General features: G+C 39.2%; 1 protein-coding gene across 5 annotated transcripts in view; it reads left to right on the forward strand.

The window, feature by feature from the left end:
- Positions 1-22315, forward strand: part of LOC127433295 (unconventional myosin-XVIIIb-like) — a 62688-nt gene that overhangs the window by 4453 nt on the left and 35920 nt on the right. For 2 of the 5 annotated variants that reach the window (XM_051685060.1, XM_051685059.1), the window contains exons 2-19: positions 6594-6749; positions 7559-7981; positions 10171-10231; positions 10794-10906; positions 10987-11154; positions 11705-11912; positions 12929-13071; positions 13485-13585; positions 13943-14006; positions 14308-14452; positions 16561-16731; positions 16939-17029; positions 17184-17376; positions 17667-17747; positions 17825-17945; positions 18502-18649; positions 18981-19164; positions 20487-20637. In XM_051685060.1, the coding sequence (XP_051541020.1) occupies positions 6594-6749; positions 7559-7981; positions 10171-10231; positions 10794-10906; positions 10987-11154; positions 11705-11912; positions 12929-13071; positions 13485-13585; positions 13943-14006; positions 14308-14452; positions 16561-16731; positions 16939-17029; positions 17184-17376; positions 17667-17747; positions 17825-17945; positions 18502-18649; positions 18981-19164; positions 20487-20637 (2722 nt within the window). Of the gene's footprint in view, positions 1-1625; positions 1766-6591; positions 6750-7558; positions 7982-10170; positions 10232-10793; positions 10907-10986; positions 11155-11704; positions 11913-12928; positions 13072-13484; positions 13586-13942; positions 14007-14307; positions 14453-16560; positions 16732-16938; positions 17030-17183; positions 17377-17666; positions 17748-17824; positions 17946-18501; positions 18650-18980; positions 19165-20486; positions 20638-22315 lie in introns of all 5 variants that reach the window. The other 3 variants (XM_051685062.1, XM_051685063.1, XM_051685061.1) reach the window with 3 other exon arrangements.

The raw sequence follows: 22315 nt of genomic DNA on the forward strand, positions 1-22315 counted from the left end.
GTGATCTCATTGATTTGGTCCTTGGCATGATTGTTGGTGCCAGATGGGCTGGTTTGAGTATTTCTGTAACTGCTGATCTCCTGGGATTTTCATCCACAACAGTCTCTAGAGTGTATAGAGAATGGTACAAAAAACAACCAGTGAGCGGCAGTTCTACAGACAGAAACGCCTTGTTGATGAGAGAGGTCAACGGAGAATGGCCAGACTGGTTTGAGCTGACAGAAAAGATACGGTAACTCAGATAAAGACTCTGTACAATTGTAGTGATCAGAATAGCATCTCAGAATGCACAACATGTCGAACCTTGAGGCGGATGAGCTACAACAGCAGAAGACCATGTCGGGTTCCACTTCTGTCAACCAAGAACGGAAAGCTGAGGCTTCAGTGGGCCTACCATTTGTGTACCTACTATTTTTGGGTGTTGATTTTAAAATTCTTATGCTTACCTACAAGGCTTTGCATGTTTTGGTTCCCCAATATTTGTCTGAGCTTTTAACCCCGTACACCCCCAAAATGCGATCTTTGCTCCTCTAAATCTGTTTTTTTAACTGTTCCTCAGACTTGTTTACGCTCTATGGTTGACAGGGTCTTCTCTTCTTATGCTAGAAAACTATGGAACTCTCTACCCTGAGAACTTAGAGAAGTTCAGTCTTTTAGTAAATTTAAATCAAATCTTAAAACTTTTTTTCTGGGAGGCATTTAATTGATACTATTGTTTTCAATTAATTTAATACTATCATTTTATTTACGTTTTATCATTAGTTGTTTTGAGATGCATGTTTTTTCTATTTGTATTAAGCTCTGTATTTTTTATTTTTTTTTCTCTCTATGTAAAGCGCCTTGAGAGACCTCTTTAAAGGCACTATATAAAATAAAGTTTATTATTATTACCTCAGCAGAAATCCAGATTTGTCAGCTCAGGCCATGTTTTTTCAATCGTCTACTGTCCAGTTTTGGTGAGCCTGTGCCCACTGCAGCTTCAGTTTCCTGTTCTAAGCTGACAGTTGTGGTACCTGGAGGGGTCTTCTGCTGCTGTAGCCCATCTGCCTCAATGTTCGATGTGTTGTTTTTTCAGAAATGCTTTTTTTGCATAGCACTGTTGTAACACGTGTTTATTTGGGTTACTGTCACCTTGCTGTCAGCTTGGACCAGTCTAGCCATTCTCCTCTGACCTCTTTCATTAACAAGACATTTTCACCCACAGGACTTCCGCTCACTGGTTGTTTTTTGTTTTTCGCACCTCTCTCTTCACACTCTAGAGACTGTTGCGTGTGAAAATTGTAAGTATACATCATGGTAGTATTTGTTTTTAATTTAATTTACCTAATTTATGCTGATGATGATAAAAAAAAAAAAAATCATTGGGTCAGTATGATTTTCATTACTGTATTTCAGTAATGAGAATATGGGGGAAAATGTGCTTAGTTGTCAAAAATAAAACTTTAATCTTTATTATCCTTAAAACAGTCTTTTTCTTAATACAAAATATAATTACTAATGTTTTTCTTTTGATTTTTGAGGTGAAACATGACACATCTGTAAAAAAAAAATTCATGAGATTCACCCCAGGACTTTGTGATTCACTCTTTCTCTCTGTCTCATATTTGTCTCTTTCTTATCGGCAGGTCCACAGTGTCACTGTTTCCATATTTTGCTCCACTTTGTGTCCTCCCTCACATCACACCTGGCTGAGATCTCCCCCTCAGATCCTTCACCTCTCATCCCGTCATGGCGCTCTCCTCACGCTTAAAACTCTGGGAACAGAAGGGAGGTTCAGGACTGCTGCATGTCCAGCCACGCCTGGAGCTAAACTCTAACATGACTGGTGCTTTATTTGCAGTTTATTAACCACCACAACTTATAATCACTATGCTATTGGAGATACATCCTGGAGTCGTGTTGCCAGACTTTTGACTTGAAGCATTAAGTCTATAAGTCTGACCAAGAGCCGTCCACTTAGATAGGACAGGCAAGGGCATGGATTTGGCTTGAACATTGGGGGGACTGAAGTGTGAAGCATTTACATGTTTCCATTGATCGTGGTGTAAATATTGGGGGGGGTTGTACTTGCTTGTTTTGATTATTGGGGGGGGGGTTACCTGCCCCCCCATCCCCCCTGGAATCTACGCCCCTGAGGACAGGTATTTCCGACTGACATGAAAAGCAACAAATACTTGGTTGTGTTTTTCCTTTGACATTTAGGGATTGGTTTATCTGAAACAGATGTTGAAAACACTCACTCAAAATATTGCACTGAATTTTGACACATGCACTACACAAGTTACACAAGTATACTCGAACAGAACTGTATACAGTGCATCCGGAAAGTATTCACAGCGCTTCACTTTTTCCACATTTTGTTATGTTACAGCCTTATTTCAAAATGGATTAAATTCATTATTTTCCTCAAAATTCTTTAAACAATACCCCATAATGACAACGTGAAAGAAGTTTGTTTGAAATCTTTGCAAATTTATTAAAAATAAAAAAAATAAAAAAATCACATCTACATAATTATTCACAGCCTTTGCCATGACACTCAAAATTGAGCTCAGGTGCATCCTGGATCCTTTGGATAAAAGCGTCTGCCAAAAAATGCATAATAATGTTTCCACTGATCATCCTTGAGATGTTTCTACAACTTGATTGGTGTCCACCTGTGGTAAATTCAGTTGATTGGACATGATTTGGAAAGGCACACACCTGTTTATATAAGGTCCCACAGTTAACAGTGCATGTCAGAGCACAAACCAAGCCATGAAGTCCAAGGAATTGCCTGTAGACCTCCGAGACAGGATTGTATCGAGGCACAGATCTGGGGAAGGGTATAGAAACATTTCTGCAGCATTGAAGGTCCCAGTGAGCACAGTGGCCTCCATCATCTGTAAATGGAAGAAGTTTGGAACCACCAGGACTCTTCCTAGAGCTGGCCACCTGGCCAAACTGAGTGATCGGGGCCTTAGTCAGGGAGGTGACCAAGAACCCGATGGTCACTCTGACAGAGCTCCAGCATTTCTCTGTGGAGACAGGAGAACCTTCCAGAAGAACAACCTTCTCTACAGCACTCCACCAATCAGGCCTGTATGGTAGAGTGGCCAGACGGAAGCCACTCCTCAGTAAAAGGCACATGACAGCCCGCCTGGAGTTTGCCGAAAGGCACCTGAAGGACTCTCAGACCATGAGAAACAAAGATTGAACTCTTTGGCCTGAATGGCAAGCGTCATGTCTGGAGGAAACCAGGCACCGCTCATCACCTGGCCAATACCATCCCTACAGTGAAGCATGGTGGTGGCAGCATCATGCTGTGGGGATGTTTTTCAGCGGCAGGAACTGGGAGACTAGTCAGGATCGAGGGAAAGATGAATGCAGCAATGTACAGAGACATCCTTGATGAAAACCTGCTCCAGAGTGCTCTGGACCTCAGACAGAGGCGAAGGTTCATCTTCCAACAGGACACTGACCCTAAGCACACAGCCAAGATAACAAAGGAGTGGCTCCGGGACAACTCTGTGAATGTCCTTGAGTGGCCCAGCCAGAGCCCAGACTTGAACCCGATTGAACATCTCTGGAGAGATCTGAAAATGGCTGTGCACCGACGCTCCCCATCCAACCTGATGAAGCTTGAGAGGTCCTGCAAAGAAGAATGGGAGAAACTGCCCAAAAATGGGTGTGCCAAGCTTGTAGCATCATACTCAAAAAGACTTGAGGCTGTAATTGGTCCAAAAGGTGCTTCATCAAAATATTGAGCAAAGGCTGTGAATACTTATGTATATGTTTTTTTTTTTTTTCTTCGTTTTTTATTTTTAATAAATTTGCAAAGATTTCAAACAAACTTCTTTCACGTTGTCATTATGGGGTATTGTTTGTAGAATTTTGAGGAAAATAATGATTTTAATCCATTTTGGAATAAGGCTGTAACATAACAAAATGTGGAAAAAGTGAAGCGCTGTGAATACTTTCCGGATGCACTGTATTCCACTTAATTTTCTGAGTTATGTCTGTGAAATCATCTATATATTCTGATCCTCTGCGGGGCTTTTGTTGTTGCGCAACGTTTGATCATCTGATACACACATTTCTGCTAATGTCTTTGACATTGCTGTGCAATTATTTGAATACAGCACATTTTTTAATGCCGGACTACTATTGTGGTATCAACTACTTTGGATAAACCCTCGCCCTTAAATGGCACAAAAAAATCTAATAAAAAATAACTGTGGTTGGTCGTTTTATATATTGGTCATGGTCTCTTTCTGTCTAAGTGGGCAGTTCTTGGCAAGAATCAGCTGCTATGTGGACCAGACTTCATGCCAAAAGTTAAAAGTCTGGCTATGTGAAACTAGGCTAATCTTAGCCTGATGTTCCAGTAACAAGTGCCTACAGTACTACTGAAACTGTCATCAGTCTTTTTCTTGCTTTCGTATGATGATAGTGACAACTCTAAAATTGTGGTTATGTTGGTAATGTAAAATATCACTGGTTGGACCCCAAGTAGGGGTAACCAAGTGTATTCCTGAAATTATCATTAGTATTGCTCAATGGGGATTTTTATTTACTAAAGTTAGGTTCACAAGCCTGTTTGCTAATGTTTGACATCTTGTTCTGTTATACAGTATATGGGCTTCTGTTTGAATATACATGAATTTCATTATTTACAAAAGGTCTGCCTCTCACTAAATGACTCAAAACACCAAATAATTCATTAATATTTCATACCAAATTTTTAAGCAGGCTTTAATATGCACAGTGTGACCCGTGTAACTGCTAACTGTGTCTCTATAGTGTGCTATTTCCTGTTGCGCACTAAGAGGCTGGTATTCTTAGCATTGGTGACGTTATTTTGTAAGCTGAGGGTTGGTCATTAGGTCTTTTATTATCCTAAACAAGCCCAGATAATTTGCCTTCTCAAAAAAGGGATTGAATGTATATATAAATCAAATTCTATAAGCATACATGCTTAAGATTTTAGTTACATATAGTATTTTATTGGAAAGGTTGTATATGCATGCTAAATAGTCTATTAAAGGAGTATGTTATTTTTTATTATCATTATTTATGACTTGTCGTCATTTTATTCTGGCACTTGTAGCTATAGATTTCTAAATTACATGGTTTTACATTTGGTTACTATAGTCTTACTACAAATAACACATTTAAACTTTGATAACTGTACTATACTGAACTACAGTTAATTTTAAATAAGGGTAGTATTTAGCTTGTTAGCATTAGCAAGCTAAATATTGGGTTTAGCAAGCTAGAGTGCCGCATGAGAGAAGGGCTTTTGGCACTTCTTATTTGGTTCTGGCAGTGTAATTTTAACACCTTTGTGCACCTTTCAGCATTTGGCTGAAGTCTGGTGTGAGTCTGGTCACCCAAAAGAAACAAAGCAAAGACAGGCATTCATTTGGCTGAACATGGCTTGAGTATGGTCAACCAAAATCAGCTGAGATCTGGGCTGAGTTTGGTTTGCCAAATGAAGAAAAAGACATACAGTCAGCTGAATTATTGCATGAGTGTGTATAGACACAAGAAGACACACTTTCGGCTTATTTCTGGCTGGCTTAAGTTTGTGTTTACAAGAGAACAGTATCAGCTGATCATGTTCAACCTTTCAATGCCCTCAATTGTTCTCCAGCTACATGATGAAATGTATAACAAATATGCCTTTCTACAGTGAGTGGTTCAACAATACCTAACTCATACATATTACACTGATGCATAGACAGTTCAAAACGCCAGAATTCTGGATGTACAGTGGCCGCTGTTTTTCCCCACAGTTATTTATCCCACAGTAACCAGTTCATGCATGGTTAGCTTTTGCTTTGGACACTACCTTGTTGGTAAACCATGATATTATATGAAATACCTTGGAGAGGCATGTCAATACCATGTTATATGAATATTATCATACATTATCACAGTATTATACAACAAAAAAAAAGGATTTTTGCTGCTAAAGTGTTTCATGTTTTTGTGCCAGATGAATATAAAGCGTGATAATTGTTAGTGTTTAATGTTTGGTTATTATGAAATTTAGAAAAGTTTCTGTTACAGTATGTTGGCATTTTGGGGGTTATCATTATGGTGAAGAGTGAAGTTTGAGCTAACGATGAGGACAGATGAAAGTTGCACATGAAATTGATTGCTCGCTTCATTCAGCAAATGTTGTGCTAACCATAGCATAGTTAATAAACACACCCTGAAATGCTTCTAACCAGCATGTATTTAGCACGCTAACATTCACTTTCACTAGTAAGTACCTAAAGAAATAAAATAGATTTATTTGAGTAACCTTGACAAGTCTAATTTTGTTGGATTTACCTAGTTCAACTAGGTTCTTTATACACAAAGTGATTGTGTTAAGACTGCATAGTAATTTTAAGTTAGGAAAACTAACTTCAAACATGTGGAATCACTGTCCACGAGTCTACCATCTGAAATCATCACTGTACCATGTTACCACCTTTTTTGTAAAGGAATGTTGTTACCTTCTGACCCATTTGAATGCACATTATTGTGTCAGTCCTTTAGATGGATGATGTGTTTGATATATGGAATGCATGACTGGAGCTCCTCTGTTCCCATCTAAACAGATCAAGGAGGAGAAGAAGCCACCAGCCACTGCTGCCGCCACTGTACAGTCGCCGCCGCCTCTCTCCGCCGTACCGGGAGGATTCCTCAAACAGCTGGTGAGAGAGACCGAGAAAGAGACGCGTCACAAAGAGCCAGAGCTCAAAGAGGAGAAGGCGGTGAGATCTCCTTTAGTCTCAACCTCAATGGGTTTGATCTTGCTGGAGAAACCAGGTCAAACCAGTTTATGGTGGTCAAGCTGGTTTGTTGCTGGTCCAAGTTGGTTTACCAGCTCAAACCAACTAGACCAATTTGGTCTACCAGGTCAGTCTTAGCCTCATCAGCTGGAAGTCCAGCTGATAATCCATCCAGACCTGTTAATAACCATAAATGATCACCTTGGACCAGCTAGAAACCATTGGTTTTTCTAAATCCGCACCCTAGTTCAGTAGTAAGTACACTGCCTAGGGGTTTAGCCATTTCTAGGGCTGTCCCACTCTCAAAATTGTTCCAATGCACTGAAACATTTGCGCCCTTGAAATTCCCAAAATGCATCGTGAAAAAAACACCATTCACTTACCGAAAAATGTTGCATGTTTTCTTCCATCTCTGAAATCATCAGAAATGGTGGATGATGATGATATCAAAATGCCACTATACACTTTTAAAGCTACAATGAAGAAACACAAAACAAAAGATACCAGAAGGAAATCAGTTATGGTAGACTGTACAGTAAAGTTTTTGAGAAATACCAGCTGCGTTTTAATGCGAACCTCATAACTCTGTCACAGATTTGTTTGAGACGCAATGTTTAGTGCATCCAGAACCTTGCTAGTGCCCAAATTTGTGTTCATTAGAAACTGAATCACGTCATCTAAAGTTGAATTTTCCAGTTGTACATCTATTTCTTCTGTATGTCTTATATGTCTTGTAGTAATGAGGACATGACTCTCATCTGACCTCTTGTGTTTTTAAACACCTTTCACAGCCCCGGAAACTGAGCGATAACCTGGTCCAGCATTTCTTACTTCCTGACGAAACTCCCCCAATACTCGAAGCAGAGATGGCACTCCGAGCAGAGCAACTGGTGAATGGGGAACGAAGTCGCCACACCACAATGACAGAGAAGAAAACATCTTCTTCCAGGAGGATAATGTCACCTGACCCAAACTATCAGAATACAGACTCTAAACCCACCTCTCCAGAAATCAACGGCCAGGAACCGGCTTCCAGTATAGAAAGTAATTTAGAAAAAGCTAAGTCTCCAGAGCTACCAGTGGAAAAAGACAGGAAGGAAGCGGTCAAGGTACAAAAGGAATTTAACGCAGTGAAACAGGAAGTGAAAAAGGTTAGGCAAGAGCCAGACGGTCAACTAGTAACCCCCATAAGAGAGGAACCCAAGGTACCAGTGGTACGTAGCAATCACTACAGTAAAAACCGACTGTAAAACCACATTCAGTTCTACAGTACCAGTAAAACTGTCATTGTTTTTCAGTGTGTGCAGTCATAGAGTTTTTGGAACTCTACCTTTGGGGTGGAGTAAACTTCGGAAAAGAATAATGTTAGGAAATTAAAAGTTTTTCAATGAAAACGTATTACGTATTAGGATGAAAATGCAACATCGGCACTAATACGTATTTGGTCGCTAACTCAGTATTCAATTTCCTATCATCATCATGTGCCAAAGATTGCAGTAATAGAGAGCAAGTCTCCAATTTCAGTGGAGGAAAAAACAGTTTCAGTGTGAATAAAAGGCATAAGAATAGCAAAACCAATGAGTTTTTAACCGAAAACATGTTAGTGTAAATGTGGCCTGAAAGCAGTGATTCAATTCATCGAGTTTTGGTTCTAACAAGTCTTTCCTTTGTTTTTGTTTTTTAATGTCATTGTTTTCCAAAGTACACGGACCTAGAGAGCGTTTCGAAAGTCTCAGATTTCGGTGGAGGAAACGATGTTCAAGTGTGGATGAGAGCCGTAAACGTTGCAATTTCACTGCGCTTTTGACTGTAACATATTAGTGTGGACGTGGCATCAGAAAATGTATTCTTTTCATTGAGTTTTGGATGGATTTTAAGTGTCATCTCCACACTCTTAGGCCATGTCCACACTAATAAAATTTTTGGTTAAACTCCATTTTCTGTTTTCTAGCACCATTGTTTCGAAAAGCATAATTTTCGGTGGAGGAAACACCGGTCTAGTGTGGATGAGTGGCGTAACTTTCAATCAAAAATTAATTTGTGTAGATGTTGCCATGGAAAAATGTATTCTTTTCATCGGGTTCTGGATAAATTCTAACCAAAGTCTTCTCTGCGCTCTTAGGCCACATCCACACTAATACGTCTTCGGTTGAAAATTCCTTTCATTATCTTTGGCCAAGGTATGTACGATACTACAGAGCGTTTTTGATTATCTCCAGCCACATCCATACTAAATTGTTTTCTTTGGAATCTCTTTTCAGTTTCCTAATATCATAATTTTCCAAAGCATGTGGTAATGAAGAGCGATTTTGAAACGCTCCATTTTTTGTGAAGGAAAACGTTGTTCTAGTGTTGACGAGAGGCGTAAACATGGTGAAACATGGAGTGTTTTCAAATGAAAACATGTTAATGTGGGCGTGGCCTCTGTTGTCGGTAATGCGCCATTCCAGTGTGGATGAGAGGTATAAATATAGCAAAACGTGTGCTTTCAACCAAAAACTTATTAGTGTGGACTTGGCTTTTGAAAAAAAAAAAAAGTCTTTACATCGAGGTTTGGATAAATTTCGAACCAACATTAAAAATTAAATACACTAATATGTTTTTGGTTGAAAACTTAATTTTAGGTTTCCTAACGCCATCGTTTGCCAAAGTATGCAGTACTAGAGAGTGTTGTTGAGAGTCTCAGTTTTTGGTGGGACAAACAATGCACTTTCAATCAAAAATGTATTAGTTTTGATTGAATTTGTATTTAGTTTAAGTGGCCTTAAAAATAAAGTCAAGTCATTTTTATTTGTATAGTGCTTTTCACAACGCATCATTTCAAAGCAGCTTTACAGAAAATTATGATTTAACAGAAAAAGAAGCTGTAATATAGTTATGTCATAGACTCATAATAGGGTGGTTTAAATAAACAGCATGAGTGTACATTGTACCTTAAAATAAATAATAATATAAATAAGTAAATAATATTTGTATTTAGACCCGCTGTGAGCAAGCTAAAGGTGATCTTCAATGGTTCTTTGCAGCACCTTAGGTTCAGTTTTATTTTCAAGAGCCATTTTTCCATGTATAGGGTTCTTGAATTGAGGTGGTATTTTGGAGATTAAAAAGTTCATGATGTTACATTATTGGTTCTAAAGATCCATCTTTAAAGCACCAGTACATACTGTAGATGATTTTCTGAAGGATTAGACTCTGAAGGTTGTGGTGAAAGGTTCTTCAATGGCATCAGACAGTAAAACCATGTTTTGGTTCTAATTAGAACCTTTATTTTTAAAAGTGTATAGAAAATGTATTCATCTTAAGACTCCTCCTGACACTCTTTCCACTTTGTTTTGACTGAAAAATATCATTGTCAGTATCCACATCTCAACTCTAATTCCCTGTCTCTATCTCTCCACAGAGGGATGTATGGTATGAAGCTGGCAAGGTGTGGTATTTTCATAAAGACGGCTTTTCACTCGGTTAGTCACCATCTCTTTTACTTTTGGTTGGGTGTCCAACCTGACATTGAAAAAGAGAAGTCCTGTTGAACTAAATGACATGCACTGGAATTTGAAGTAGTTATGCTGTTGTTTTGGTTATCAGCCCCTGTATTTGACCATGAATTTGAACACTAGAACAGCTCTCCTGTGGCGTTGAGTTGCAGGTTATTAATAGCGTGGTATCTTGGAGGATACTATTTTTACACATTGCCTTATTATTGTTTTCGGGAACATCCCAGAGATCATTGTTTTCATGCCATCAAAAAAAAAAAAAAAAAAAAAAAAGGCACCCCACCCTTTCAGCTTTGCAGTGCACCATTCCAAAAAAAATCAATGGATTCTCAGTGTTCTCTAAAGCACCATAAACTCTAGTTCTGCAGTTTTTTTTTTTTTTTTAAAGAAAGAAAGCAATAAAAAATCAACATTTTGTAAATATGAAATTAGATCTATGGACATGAACACAAAGTATTTGATTTACACGGAGCACTAACCTCTAACTTAACCTGCCTCTCTGATTGGTTGGTTTCTGATTTTGTAACAGCCACTCATCTGAAGCCGGACGAGGGCACCACAGAGCTGCCTGACGGCAGGGTGAGGGTTCGACTAGAGTCAGACGGGTCCATCCATGATGTAACCCAATATGAGATTGAAAAGGTGATACTGAAACACTTTTAACATGTATCCTCATATGATGAGTTTGACCAATGCTGACCTCTGTTGATGTTTGTGTTTAGCTGAATCCACCTGAGCTGGACCTCTGTGAGGACTTGAGCGATCTTGTGAGCGTGAACGAGTCGAGTGCCCTTCACACTTTGACCAGTCGAGCTAAAGGGTATCACCCTCTCACCTATGCTGGACCCAACCTGCTGGCGATGTGGCCGCCTCTGTCTCCACCTGGCAAGGTATCATTGAAGTCTATTGGTAAAATTACACATTTAGTTCTACTTACAGTAGTTTAAAATACAGTATCACATACATATATTAAAGAAGTAGTTCTTTCATCATTAACTCACTCTCATGTATCATTCCAAACCCGTATGGTTTTCTTTCCTCTGTGAAACACAAAAAAAGATGTTACGTAGAATGTCAGAGCTTTTCTGTTCCATATATTGAAAAGTTGATTGCGATTTATACTGTCAAGCTCCATAAAAAGACAAAGAAGCACCATTAAAATAGTCCAAGTCTTCTGACACCATACAATAGCTTTGGAAAATGGTAGATCTAGATGAACAGTTTGAAATGTAAGTCATTATTCACTGATAATCTTCGCTCCCGCCACAGCTCAGAAATCGTATTCATGCTTATGAATTGAAAAATTGCAATTTTAGACATGTCATACCAGGTTTGACGTCATTGACAGCAAATGTCATTGTCATGTGAGAGGTCAATAGAGCATGAACTAGGTTAGGTGCATTAAACAGCCTTTTTGGGCTGTTTTTCTTTTTGTCTTAGGGGCTTCGGAGTAGAAGCTGGGAGTCCTGGGAGGCCCCTGGCCCGCTGCAGGCTCTGGTGAGGAGGTTGTATGTGTCCATGGTGAGCCAGCGGAAAGACCAGACACTGGTGGCTTTGGGCCGCAGCGGCACGGGCAAGACCACTTCCTGTCAGTCATTTTCACAGGAGCTGCTCAAACAAGCAGGCACTGCTGGAGGAAGCCTGACCTGTGAGTGGAACTCTGTGTTTATAACTCCTGTCCAATAAACCAAAAGCAAAGCAGGACACAAATGTTACCCTGGGAGATGCATAAGATCCAGACTATTACTTAAAGGGATAAAATGATGGTTCTGTCATTATTTACTCACCCTCATGTTGTTCCAAATTCATACGCTGTTTTGTTTTTTCCCTTGGAAAACAAAAGGAGTGCGTTATAAGCTTACTCCAAGCCCAAAATTAAGTCGATATTCATTGAAAATCTTCCCAGATCTGTGTGCAAACGAATCATTCGGTCTGATTTGTGCAGCTTAAAAGAATGATTTGTTAGCAAAGCTGTTGGTTTTATATACAGAAATAGTTGGATTGTGGAGTTTTCATGATAGAAAACTATCAAATTTGAATCAAGGCAATTTGCAAAAGCTTATCACAGTTCCGGATGCCTCATTTGATAGTGAATTACAGCTGATAACATTAGTGTGGTATTATGGTACATTGAACTTTTACTATCGGTGTTAAGTGATATTGCACTAATTTACTTCGGAATAAATGCTGGTGTCCATTATTGATATTACATGTAGTAATTTGGGCAATTTGGGTAGGAGTGCTGACATGTAGTCTATTCCATAGCATTTCTAGGGGCTTAGTGAAGGGTCAATAGATTCTGTCCTAAAAAACTGAACTATAGAAATTCTTTAGTAAAACTTTACCCCCTTGAAAATCATTGTATATTTTGCACACTGGCTGAATTCTGTTTGCCTGCCTTAGTCATTATTGAGCCTCTGGGTGCTGTTTACAAGCTCCTATTCCAGTAATTGTAATAGCATCTTCCTCTCGCAGTGTGATAGGTTTTGCTCCACTGAATATCAGAGTGCTTGTGTGTAAATCTGTATGGCTGTGTACTGATGTTAAGTGATATCTGAAACACTGTGGCAACAATTTTGAGGCTTTTACCCCATTTGTTTGTTGTCACTTTGAATATTGTGAAATGGGATTTGTGTGTGTGTGTGTGTGTGTGTGTAACTGCAGTAGAGCGGCTGCAGGCAGTGTTTACTGTGCTGCGCTCTTTCGGGTGTGTGAGTTCTGCTCACAGTGAGTCCTCCACCCGATTCGCTATGGTGCTGTCTCTGGACTTCAACCACGCTGGACTCGCAGCAGCCGCACACCTGCAGGTATCTATCACTCACTCACTCACTCACTCACTCACTCACTCACTCTCTCACTCTCTCTCTCTCTCTCTCTCTCTCTCAATAAAGAGCCCTAAATATAAATGTAATTGAACAGAGGTTCATGTTTTACAAAATTGGATATATGGTTATCTCGTAAAAGAAAAGAGACAGGTAGAAGGCAGATTGATGAAATATTGTTTTTTGTTTTTTTAGGGAAATTATGAAATCATTTGAAAATAAAACATCTATCCATCCGTCCATCTGTCCGTCCATTGTTCTATCATTTTATCTATCTGTCTGTCTGTCCGTCCGTCCATCCATCCAGTTGTCTCTGCTCCTGTCTGCTTCTCTTGCATTTATATCTCACTCACTCTGACTCACACTTTATTAAAGTTCTTTCTCTCTGTCTGTTTCAGACCATGCTGCTGGAGAAATGGCGGGTGTGTCAGAGGCCGGAGGGAGAGAGTAACTTCCTAGTGTTCTCACAGATGCTGGCAGGCCTCAGCACAGACATGAGGTCAGTTCAGTCTCTCAGCTCACAGCAGTAACATTTTGCAGCCGGTTGCTGCTTGTATTGTGAAGCCTTTCTCTTGCTTCCTGTCTTCCCTGATCACATCATTATTAGATGCAGAAGACAAAGTTACCCGTTATTAAACCTCAGATCATTCCCCCTATTGTTAGCGGTTTGTTTTTAATTCAGTTTCCCCTCCGAGGCACGCACATGCTCTTCTGCAAACTCTACTTGGCAGAATGCCTGTACTTTTTAGACCTTTTCTTTAAAACAAAAGCTCCAGAGAGCTTAAGGGGGCAAGATCTGGTCTGATGTAATTTCCTGTGTAACTCCAAGTGTAACTGTCTTGTTCTCTCAACACAGGACTCAGCTACAGCTGCACCAGCTAAAGGAGCACAACTCATTTGGTATTACATGCCCAACCAAGGTATGAGCTATTTATTAAAAGAGTGAAATAAAGACATGCATATTAATCTGACATTTCAGTGTTTTAGCCTAGACACATAAAGCTTTAGTGCTCATGTGGGAGATGCAAGTTCGAGTCTGCTTTGCGACACTTCCTGATCCCCCTCTCCCCCACATAGTTTCATGGCCTAAAATAAAATCTATATTATTTTCTGAAATTAAATTAAAGAAAAACAAAAAACAAATTTCCAACCATATTTGTCACTTTTCTTTTCTTAGAGTTTACAGCCATACAAACCTATTATTTTTCATATTCACTTTAGGTGGATGAAAAGCAAAGAGCTTCAGTGGGTTTTGGGAAACTGCTGGCTGCCATGAACACATTGGGATTCTCAATGGATGAGCAGAAAGCCATTTGGCATGTTTTGGCAGCAATATACCATCTTGGGGTCGCAGGAGCATGCAGAGGTAAATCAGGGCTACATCCATGGTCTGTTTGGCTTATCATTTTTAAGGTTTCAAATATTATTTTGTTGAGGACTGATTGGGATATTTTGAGTTTTTATATTTTGAAGCTTATTCAGCCATTTTGTACTTATTAAACTTTATCTGAAGGCTCCCATGTAGATTTGTGATATAACTGCCACCTTTTTGTGGTATAAATGCTGTTGCAGATTCACCCTCAGTGCTGTTTTTACAGTGTTGCACACTTCATGGCACTTATCAGTATCTGTATTTTGTCCTATGTATGCTTTTCTATAAACAGAATTATTAATAATTGATTTTAAATTCTAATTATGACTGTTGTAAATTGATTTAGAATTTTTCGTTGTGTTGTAGCTTTTTTGTTGTGTTGTGGCTTTTTTGTTGTGTTCTGGCTCAATTTAGTTGTGGTGTGGCTTTTTCGTTGTGTTGTGACTCACTTTAATTGTGGTGTCGCTTTTCCGTTGTGTTGTGGCTTTTTTATGCTCTGGCTCACTTTCGTTGTGTTGTGACTTTCGTTGTGTTCTGGCTCAATTGTGTTGTGTTGTGACTTGTGTTGTGGCTTTTTCATTGTGTTCTGGCTCAATTTCATTGTGTTGTGACTTGTTGTGTTGTGACTCACTTTAGTTGTGGTGTGGCTTTTTCGTTGTGTTGTGGCTTTTTCGTTGTTGTGTGGCTTTTTTGTTGTGTTGTGACTTGTGTTCTGGCTCAATTTCGTTGTGGTGTGACATTTTTGTTGTGTTGTGGCTTTTTTGTTGTGTTCTGGCTCAATTTCATTGTGGTGTGGCTTTTTTGTTGTTGTGTGGCGCTTTTTTGTTGTTGTGTGGCGCTTTTTTGTTGTTGTGTGGCTCAATTTCATTGTGGTGTGGCTCAATTTCGTTGTGTTGTGGCTTTTTTGTTGTGTTTTGGCTTTTGTTGTGTTCTGGCTCAATTTTGTTGTGTTGTGACTTGCGTTCTGGCTCAGTTTCATTGTGTTGTGTCTTTCGTTGTGTTGTGGCTTTTTTGTTGTGTTGTGGCTTTTTCGTTGTGTTGTGGCTCAATGTCGTTGTGGTGTGACATTTTTGTTGTGTTGTGGCTTTTTTGTGGTGTTGTAGCTTTTTTTGTGTTGTGGCTTGTTTGTGGTGTTGTAGCTTTTTTGTGTTGTGGCTTTTTTGTTGTGTTCTGGCTCAATTTCATTGTGGTGTGGCTTTTTCGATGTGTTGTGGCTTTTTTGTTGTGTTGTGACTCACTTTAGTTGTGGTGTGGCTTTTTTGTTGTGTTCTGGCTCATTTTCGTTGTGTTGTGGCTTTTTCGTTGTGTTGTGACTCACTTTAGTTGTGGTGTTGCTTTTTCGTTGTGTTGTGGCTCTTTTATGCTCTGGTTCACTTTTGTTGTGTTGTGACTTGTTGTGTTCTGGCTCAATTTCGTTGTGTTCTGGCTCAATTTCGTTGTGTTCTGGCCCAATTTCGTTGTGTTGTGGCTTTTTTGTTGTGTTGTGGCTTTTTCGTTGTGTTGTGGCTCAATGTCGTTGTGGTGTGACATTTTTGTTGTGTTGTGGCCTTTTTGTGGTGTTGTAGCTTTTTTTGTGTTGTGGCTTGTTTGTGGTGTTGTAGCTTTTTTGTGTTGTGGCTTTTTTGTTGTGTTCTGGCTCAGTTTCGTTGTGTTGTGGCTTTTTCGTTGTGTTGTAGCTTTTTTTGTGTGTTGTGGCTTTTTTGTTGTGTTGTGACTCACTTTAGTTGTGGTGTTGCTTTTTCGTTGTGTTGTGGCTCTTTTATGCTCTGGTTCACTTTTGATGTGTTGTGACTTTTGTTGTGTTCTGGCTCAATTTCATTGTGTTGTGGCTTTTTTGTTGTGTTCTGGCTCAATTTCGTTGTGGTGTGGCTTTTTCATTTTGTTGTGTTGTGGTTTAATTTGGTTGTGATGTGACAATTTCATTATGCTTTGAGTTTTTGTTGTGGTGTTTTGGTATATTTCCATTTGTTTTTTCAGCTTTTAATTGCTTTGTCAATTTTGTTGAGCTGTGCACCCCTAGAACACTGTAGTACACACATAGTAAAAAAAAAAAAAAAAAAAAAGTGAATCCTCTCTTTTCCTCCTCTGTTCTGTGGCTCCAGTGGGCCGTAAGCAGTTTATGAGTTTTGATAGTGCGCAGACAGCCAGTGCCATCCTAGGCTGTGAGGGGGAAGAGCTCCATACGGCTGTCTTCAAACATCACTTGAGACAGTTACTGCAGAGAGTGACTGGAAGCTTCAGAGAGAGACACTCAACTGATGAACCAGAGGAAGGTATGGGAGACAGTGTGACCCTGTTAAAATACTACTAGAATCATCCATCCTCAAACCATAAGCATAACATTTTTACAAGTTTTCTTTTATTTTTTTTATTATGAACATCATACATGTTCAAACACACACACAAAAGTTTTGACTAAAAACTAAGGAAGCAATTTAAACGTGTGTGTGTGTGTGTGTGTGTGTGTGTGTGTTTGTCAGGTCCTAAACTGAGTCCTGTTCAGTGTGTAGAGGGCATGGCTGCTGGGCTCTATGAGGAACTCTTTACCACAATTGTGTCTCTCATTAACAGGTAAATACACACAATTATAACAGTAGATCTGGATCTTTATCAGTTAGGCATCAAATTTAATCGATCTTGCAGTTTTGTGGTTCATTTTATATGTGGTTATTTATATTGTGTGCATTTGGTCTTTTGGTATTCCATGTCTGCCCCTTCTCACCAGAGCGCTGCACTCTCAGCAGCTAACGCTGGCCTCTGTGATCGTGGTGGACACCCCGGGCCTGAGGAACCCCAGACACAGCGGGGAGGACCGGGCTGCTGGCTTCTCTGAACTCTGCCACAACTACTTACAGGAGAGACTGCTGGAGCACTACTACAATCATACATTCTCACACACACTGGGGAGATACACACAGGTACCACACTGATTCCACCCTCTTTCTGAAAATTGTGCATGCACCTGTGTGTGTGTGTGTGTGTGTGTGTGTGTGGAACAAGGAGTGTCCTAGTCCTGTGTAGCCAGACTTTTGACTATCAGTATCAAGTCTGGTCCACAGTGTAGCTTATTCTAGCCAGGAACTGCCAACTTAGTCAGGAAAAGATGTCCTGACTTGTCCGTGCGCAAGACTAGGAGTGACCATGAATAACCTTCGTATAATAATAGCTCATTTTGATCCTTTTGGAATAACTTTGAAACTCTTGATAGGAAGGAGTGCCTGTGGACTTTTCCGCACCTGAGACGAGTCCTTCAGAGGTGGTGTCTGCTGTTGACCAGCCCGGACTGCAGGTATCACTCACTGATTCACAACACACTTTATACAGATGATGGTGATGCCTGTAGCTTCACCACATGTGTGTTTTCAGGTGCGAGGGCCAGAGGGTGACTCTCGTGGAATCTTGTGGGTTCTGGATGAAGAGATGGTCACTCCTGGTTCCACAGAGAGCTCGGTTTTGGAAAGAGTGTGTCAATACTTCGGTGGGACAGGTACTACTTCCTAATCAGCAATAATTCCCTGCTGAAAATCTAGCTTAAAGGGATGGTTCAACCAAAAATGAAATTTCACTTGTCATTTACTCACCCTCATGCCATCCCAGAAGTGTGCGACTTACTTTCTTCTGCTGAACACAAACTTTGATTTTTAGAAGAATATTTCAGCTCTGAAGGTCCATATAATGCAAGTGAATGGTGACCAGAATTTCAAGCTCCAAAAAATCAAAGTTTGTGTTCAGCAGAACAACATAAGCCATACACATCTGGGATGGCATGAGGGAGAGTAAATGATGAGAGAATTGTCATTTTTGTGTGAACTATTACTTTAAACTGTTTTTGCTGGTTTAAACTGGTCTAGCTGGTATTTAGCTGGTTGGCCAGCTGGAGTCCCAGCCGGACAAATGCCCAAAACCCCTCTAAAGCCAACCAGCTAAGACCCGCAAACCAGTTTAGACTGGTTTAAGCTTTTTTTCAGCACAGTTCTGACCTAGAAATGGTCCTTTGAGGTATCATGAGATTTTCCCTGTCTGTCTGTTTCCTCTCTTCTAAGTGCGTCAATGTGAGCAGCCTCTGCAGTGTGAGATTGCTCATCTGATGGGTTCTGATCCGGTCCGCTATGATCTTTCTGGCTGGTTCAGTCTGGTCCAGAACAATCCATCTGCCCTTAATGCCAGTTCCCTGCTGCAGAATTCCTCAGTGTAAGAGACTACACATGATCATGGGTATATAGACTGCGGTATGGATGCAAGAGATGCGAAAAACAAACTGCTTACCAAAGGCAGTTTCTGTGTAAACATGCAGCAATTAAGATTTCAGTATACTTCAGTTGGCTAATTGTACATTATCTATATCTGTTCACGGCTGGATTGGTTTAATACAAATTGTGAACCATACTGGAGTTGCACGTGAACTTGAAACAAGAGTTTCGGAGTTCAGAATACCAAACTGTGATGTCAAACAGATTTGGGTTGGTATCAAAAGCTCTAGTGTTAAAAAACCTTAATTCTCTCGCTCTTTTCTTTGTCTCAGTGGAGTAGTGAAGGCCCTGTTTGGTCCGCGGGCATCAGTGCCTCCTCTCTGTCGGGGTTTGGGTGGTGTTGAGGGCGTGTCACAGCGTTCATTGGAGAGGAGCGGCACAGTGCGCAAGACTCTGAGCGGTGGGATGGCGGCCCTCAGGAGACATTCTCACTGCATCTCAGTCAAACTGCAGGCGGTGAGAATTCACACTCTTTCACTCTAATGTGCTGTTCCCCTGGAATCAAATAATCAACTTTTGGTTTTACATCTGTGCATTTCTTTAGGCACTTTTTTAATCCCTGGTGTTTATTTAAATTAAACCTAACAGATTTTCACTTTCTTCTTTTTGTTATATGAAGGTCACAGTAAAACTGACTTAGAAACTTTTACAATGCCTTCATCATTTGTTTTCATCTTAATTTCAAATTTGATTGTTTTACCCTTGTCCCAGACTTTCAATATCCACATTAATCCGGATACATTTTCCAAAAGTTGTTTTACAAAAGTTGCTCGTCCACACTGAAACATCTGAAAACGCTTAAATCGCCTTACTGTGCATGTGAAAAAAATAAGCGTGGCCCTGTGTCATTTTCATGTACGTTATGAAAAACAATTGTCCTCATGTTCCTCCGCCGGACAGCAGTTCAGAGTTAACATCCCATTGCCTTTAAAGGAATGCAATGTGGCAGTTGTATAAAGTAACATTTATCTTTAACAAGGCTTTCAAAGTGAATAGCAGGCACAACAATGTCGCTACAACATCGGACGCCATCTTGATTGCTTTGAGTTGAATGGATCACATGACTGTGTCGCCTGACAACAAATACGTCATCAGTTTCAAATAACTCCATTTTCCCTTTCGACGCAAAAATGGCATTTTCCAATTTATCCACTTAGGAGAGCATTTTCTAAAAGCTCTGTTTCCGCTGGACAAAAATGCCATTTCAGTGTGGACGGAAGGGCAAAACCTATTAGTGTGGACGTGCCCTTATATACTCTTAATAAATCCATCATAAAAAAACAAAAAATAGTTTTACATTTTTAAAACTATGATAATCTAATCAAAGAGTGAAATAAGCATACCATTTAAATATTCAGTGTCTTTTAAAGAGATCATTTAGGCAACCTCATGTCGTTCCAAACCCGTATGACTACTTTCTTCCGTGGGACACAAAAGCAGATATTTGTCATTCGAATGTCAGGGATTAACAGACTCACCATTCACTTTCAGTGTATGGAAAAATTAGGCATTTTTTTTTACATTTCTCTTCCGTTTTCCATGGCAGAAAGTAAGTCATATGGGTTTGGAACAACATGAAAGTGATCAAATGAAGATGGAATTTTCATTTTTGGTTGAACTGTCCCTTTAAGTGAGTTTTTTTTTTCTTTTTTTTCCCTTCTAAAAGTACACTGGGCTAAAAGTGCCCATAGTTGAATACTACACAACTATTTATGAAGTGGTTAAAAAAATTCCATTCATCTTTTATCCATAAACCCTCTCTGTCTCTCCACATGCAGGATGCTCTGGTCAATCTGATTCGGCGAGCACGACCGGTCTTCCTGCAGTGTCTGAATGCCAAGACAGTTGGCAGTGGCTTTGATGTTCCTGCTTTGCGTGTACAGCTGCACTGCACACACCTACTGCCTGCACTACAGCTGTACAGAACAGGTCACACACACACATATATCTATATATAAACACCCTCACATGTTTGTTTTTTAATCACATCCAACTGACTGCTGTTGTTCTTTACTAAAGATAATTAGAAGTGTTTACTAAGGATTTGAGCCATGTCTAGAGACCAGAATAACATACAGTATAGACTGAGGTGTGGGCTCATATAAACTGGACCATTAACTCCGTAAACTCTGGTGCATTTCTTGGCTGCCGCCTGCAATTTTTCACACTAAAATTTTAAAGTTCACCATTCACACATACGGTGGACTGATTGCAAAAAAATATCATCATTTATTAGAAAATACTCCAGTTATTCATAAATAATAATGTATATGTTTACAATCTTATGATGATCAAAAAGTATGCATATATATTGGTCCTAAACTTGTAAGCATGTAATTCTGGTTCTGTTTACTCTATCTCCCTTTAAAAAGTCTTATTTGATTCCACTAGAAGGCAGCAAGTACTAGAAAAAAGATTTTTCTCTCTAACACCAATCTGAAATGTAGGTGGCGCTTTAATGCATTTTAGCCCTCATAAATGTGCTTGTCCATAGACATTTAATTGTACTTTCAGTTCATGCCCACCCCCATTGTTTCATCTAATATCTCGGCCTCTGAGTGGACTAGATGCTCAGACTAGGTGTTATTAGAAAGCTGAAATCATCCCCTTTGCTATGATGTATAACATTTTATCATCAATAGTCGATAACGTATTTTTCTGATGATTTGTTTAGCATGCTTTTCCTTCTGGATGGCATATTTTGTTGTGGACATGTAAGATATAACATTGGATTATTCAGCCAAGCAAGCTCACAGACAAGTAAAAAGTGGCTTATTTTGTAGAAACCTGCCTAAGATCAGAGCAGATATAAAGTTTGTGGCTAGTTGGGGCTTACAGCAGCAGTGATCGGTGAATAAAAGAGACGTTTGTATTTGATGTCTTACAGAAATCATATTTCACTTTGTGATTCTTTTGAAAATCTTTCGAACTGTGGTATTAGGGCAACAAAATAAACTGTTCCTGAAATTTTGAGCTTTCATTTCATATATGATTTGTCTATTTTAATTGCTCTATAAAATTATTTTATTTTCATATTAATATTTCTACCACATTACCTCTAGGTGGAGCTTATTTGTGACAAATGTTTTAAGGCCTTATTTTATGTAACATAAATGCAAAAGTGATGATGTTCTATGAAAAGTTCAGATTCAATGCTTTCAAATGATACCTGATATGCCTGACTTATGTAACCTGGAACTTTAAAGGTTTAAGCATAAACACCTTAGCAAACACATAGCAACACGCTATAACCCCACTCAGTATGCATACTGCAGGAATAATATTAGTCAAGTTCAGAAATTAACCAGGGCAAAAATACCACCAAAATAAAAAAAAGTTTTTATATTTTTTATATAACTTGTATATAATATATTTGTTTTTATAATATTATAATATATATATATATATATTTTATATAATATAACTGACATTTAGATTAGTTTTACATTTATATTTATATATATATATATATATATATATATATATATATATATATATATATATATATATATAATTATACAAATATGTAAAAGAAAATGTATAGAGGGGCCTGGGTAGCTCAGCGAGTATTGACGCTGACTATCACCCCTAGAGTCGTGAGTTCGAA

The sequence above is a fragment of the Myxocyprinus asiaticus genome, chromosome 43 (genome assembly GCF_019703515.2).
Source record: "Myxocyprinus asiaticus isolate MX2 ecotype Aquarium Trade chromosome 43, UBuf_Myxa_2, whole genome shotgun sequence".
NCBI lineage: Eukaryota > Metazoa > Chordata > Actinopteri > Cypriniformes > Catostomidae > Myxocyprinus > Myxocyprinus asiaticus.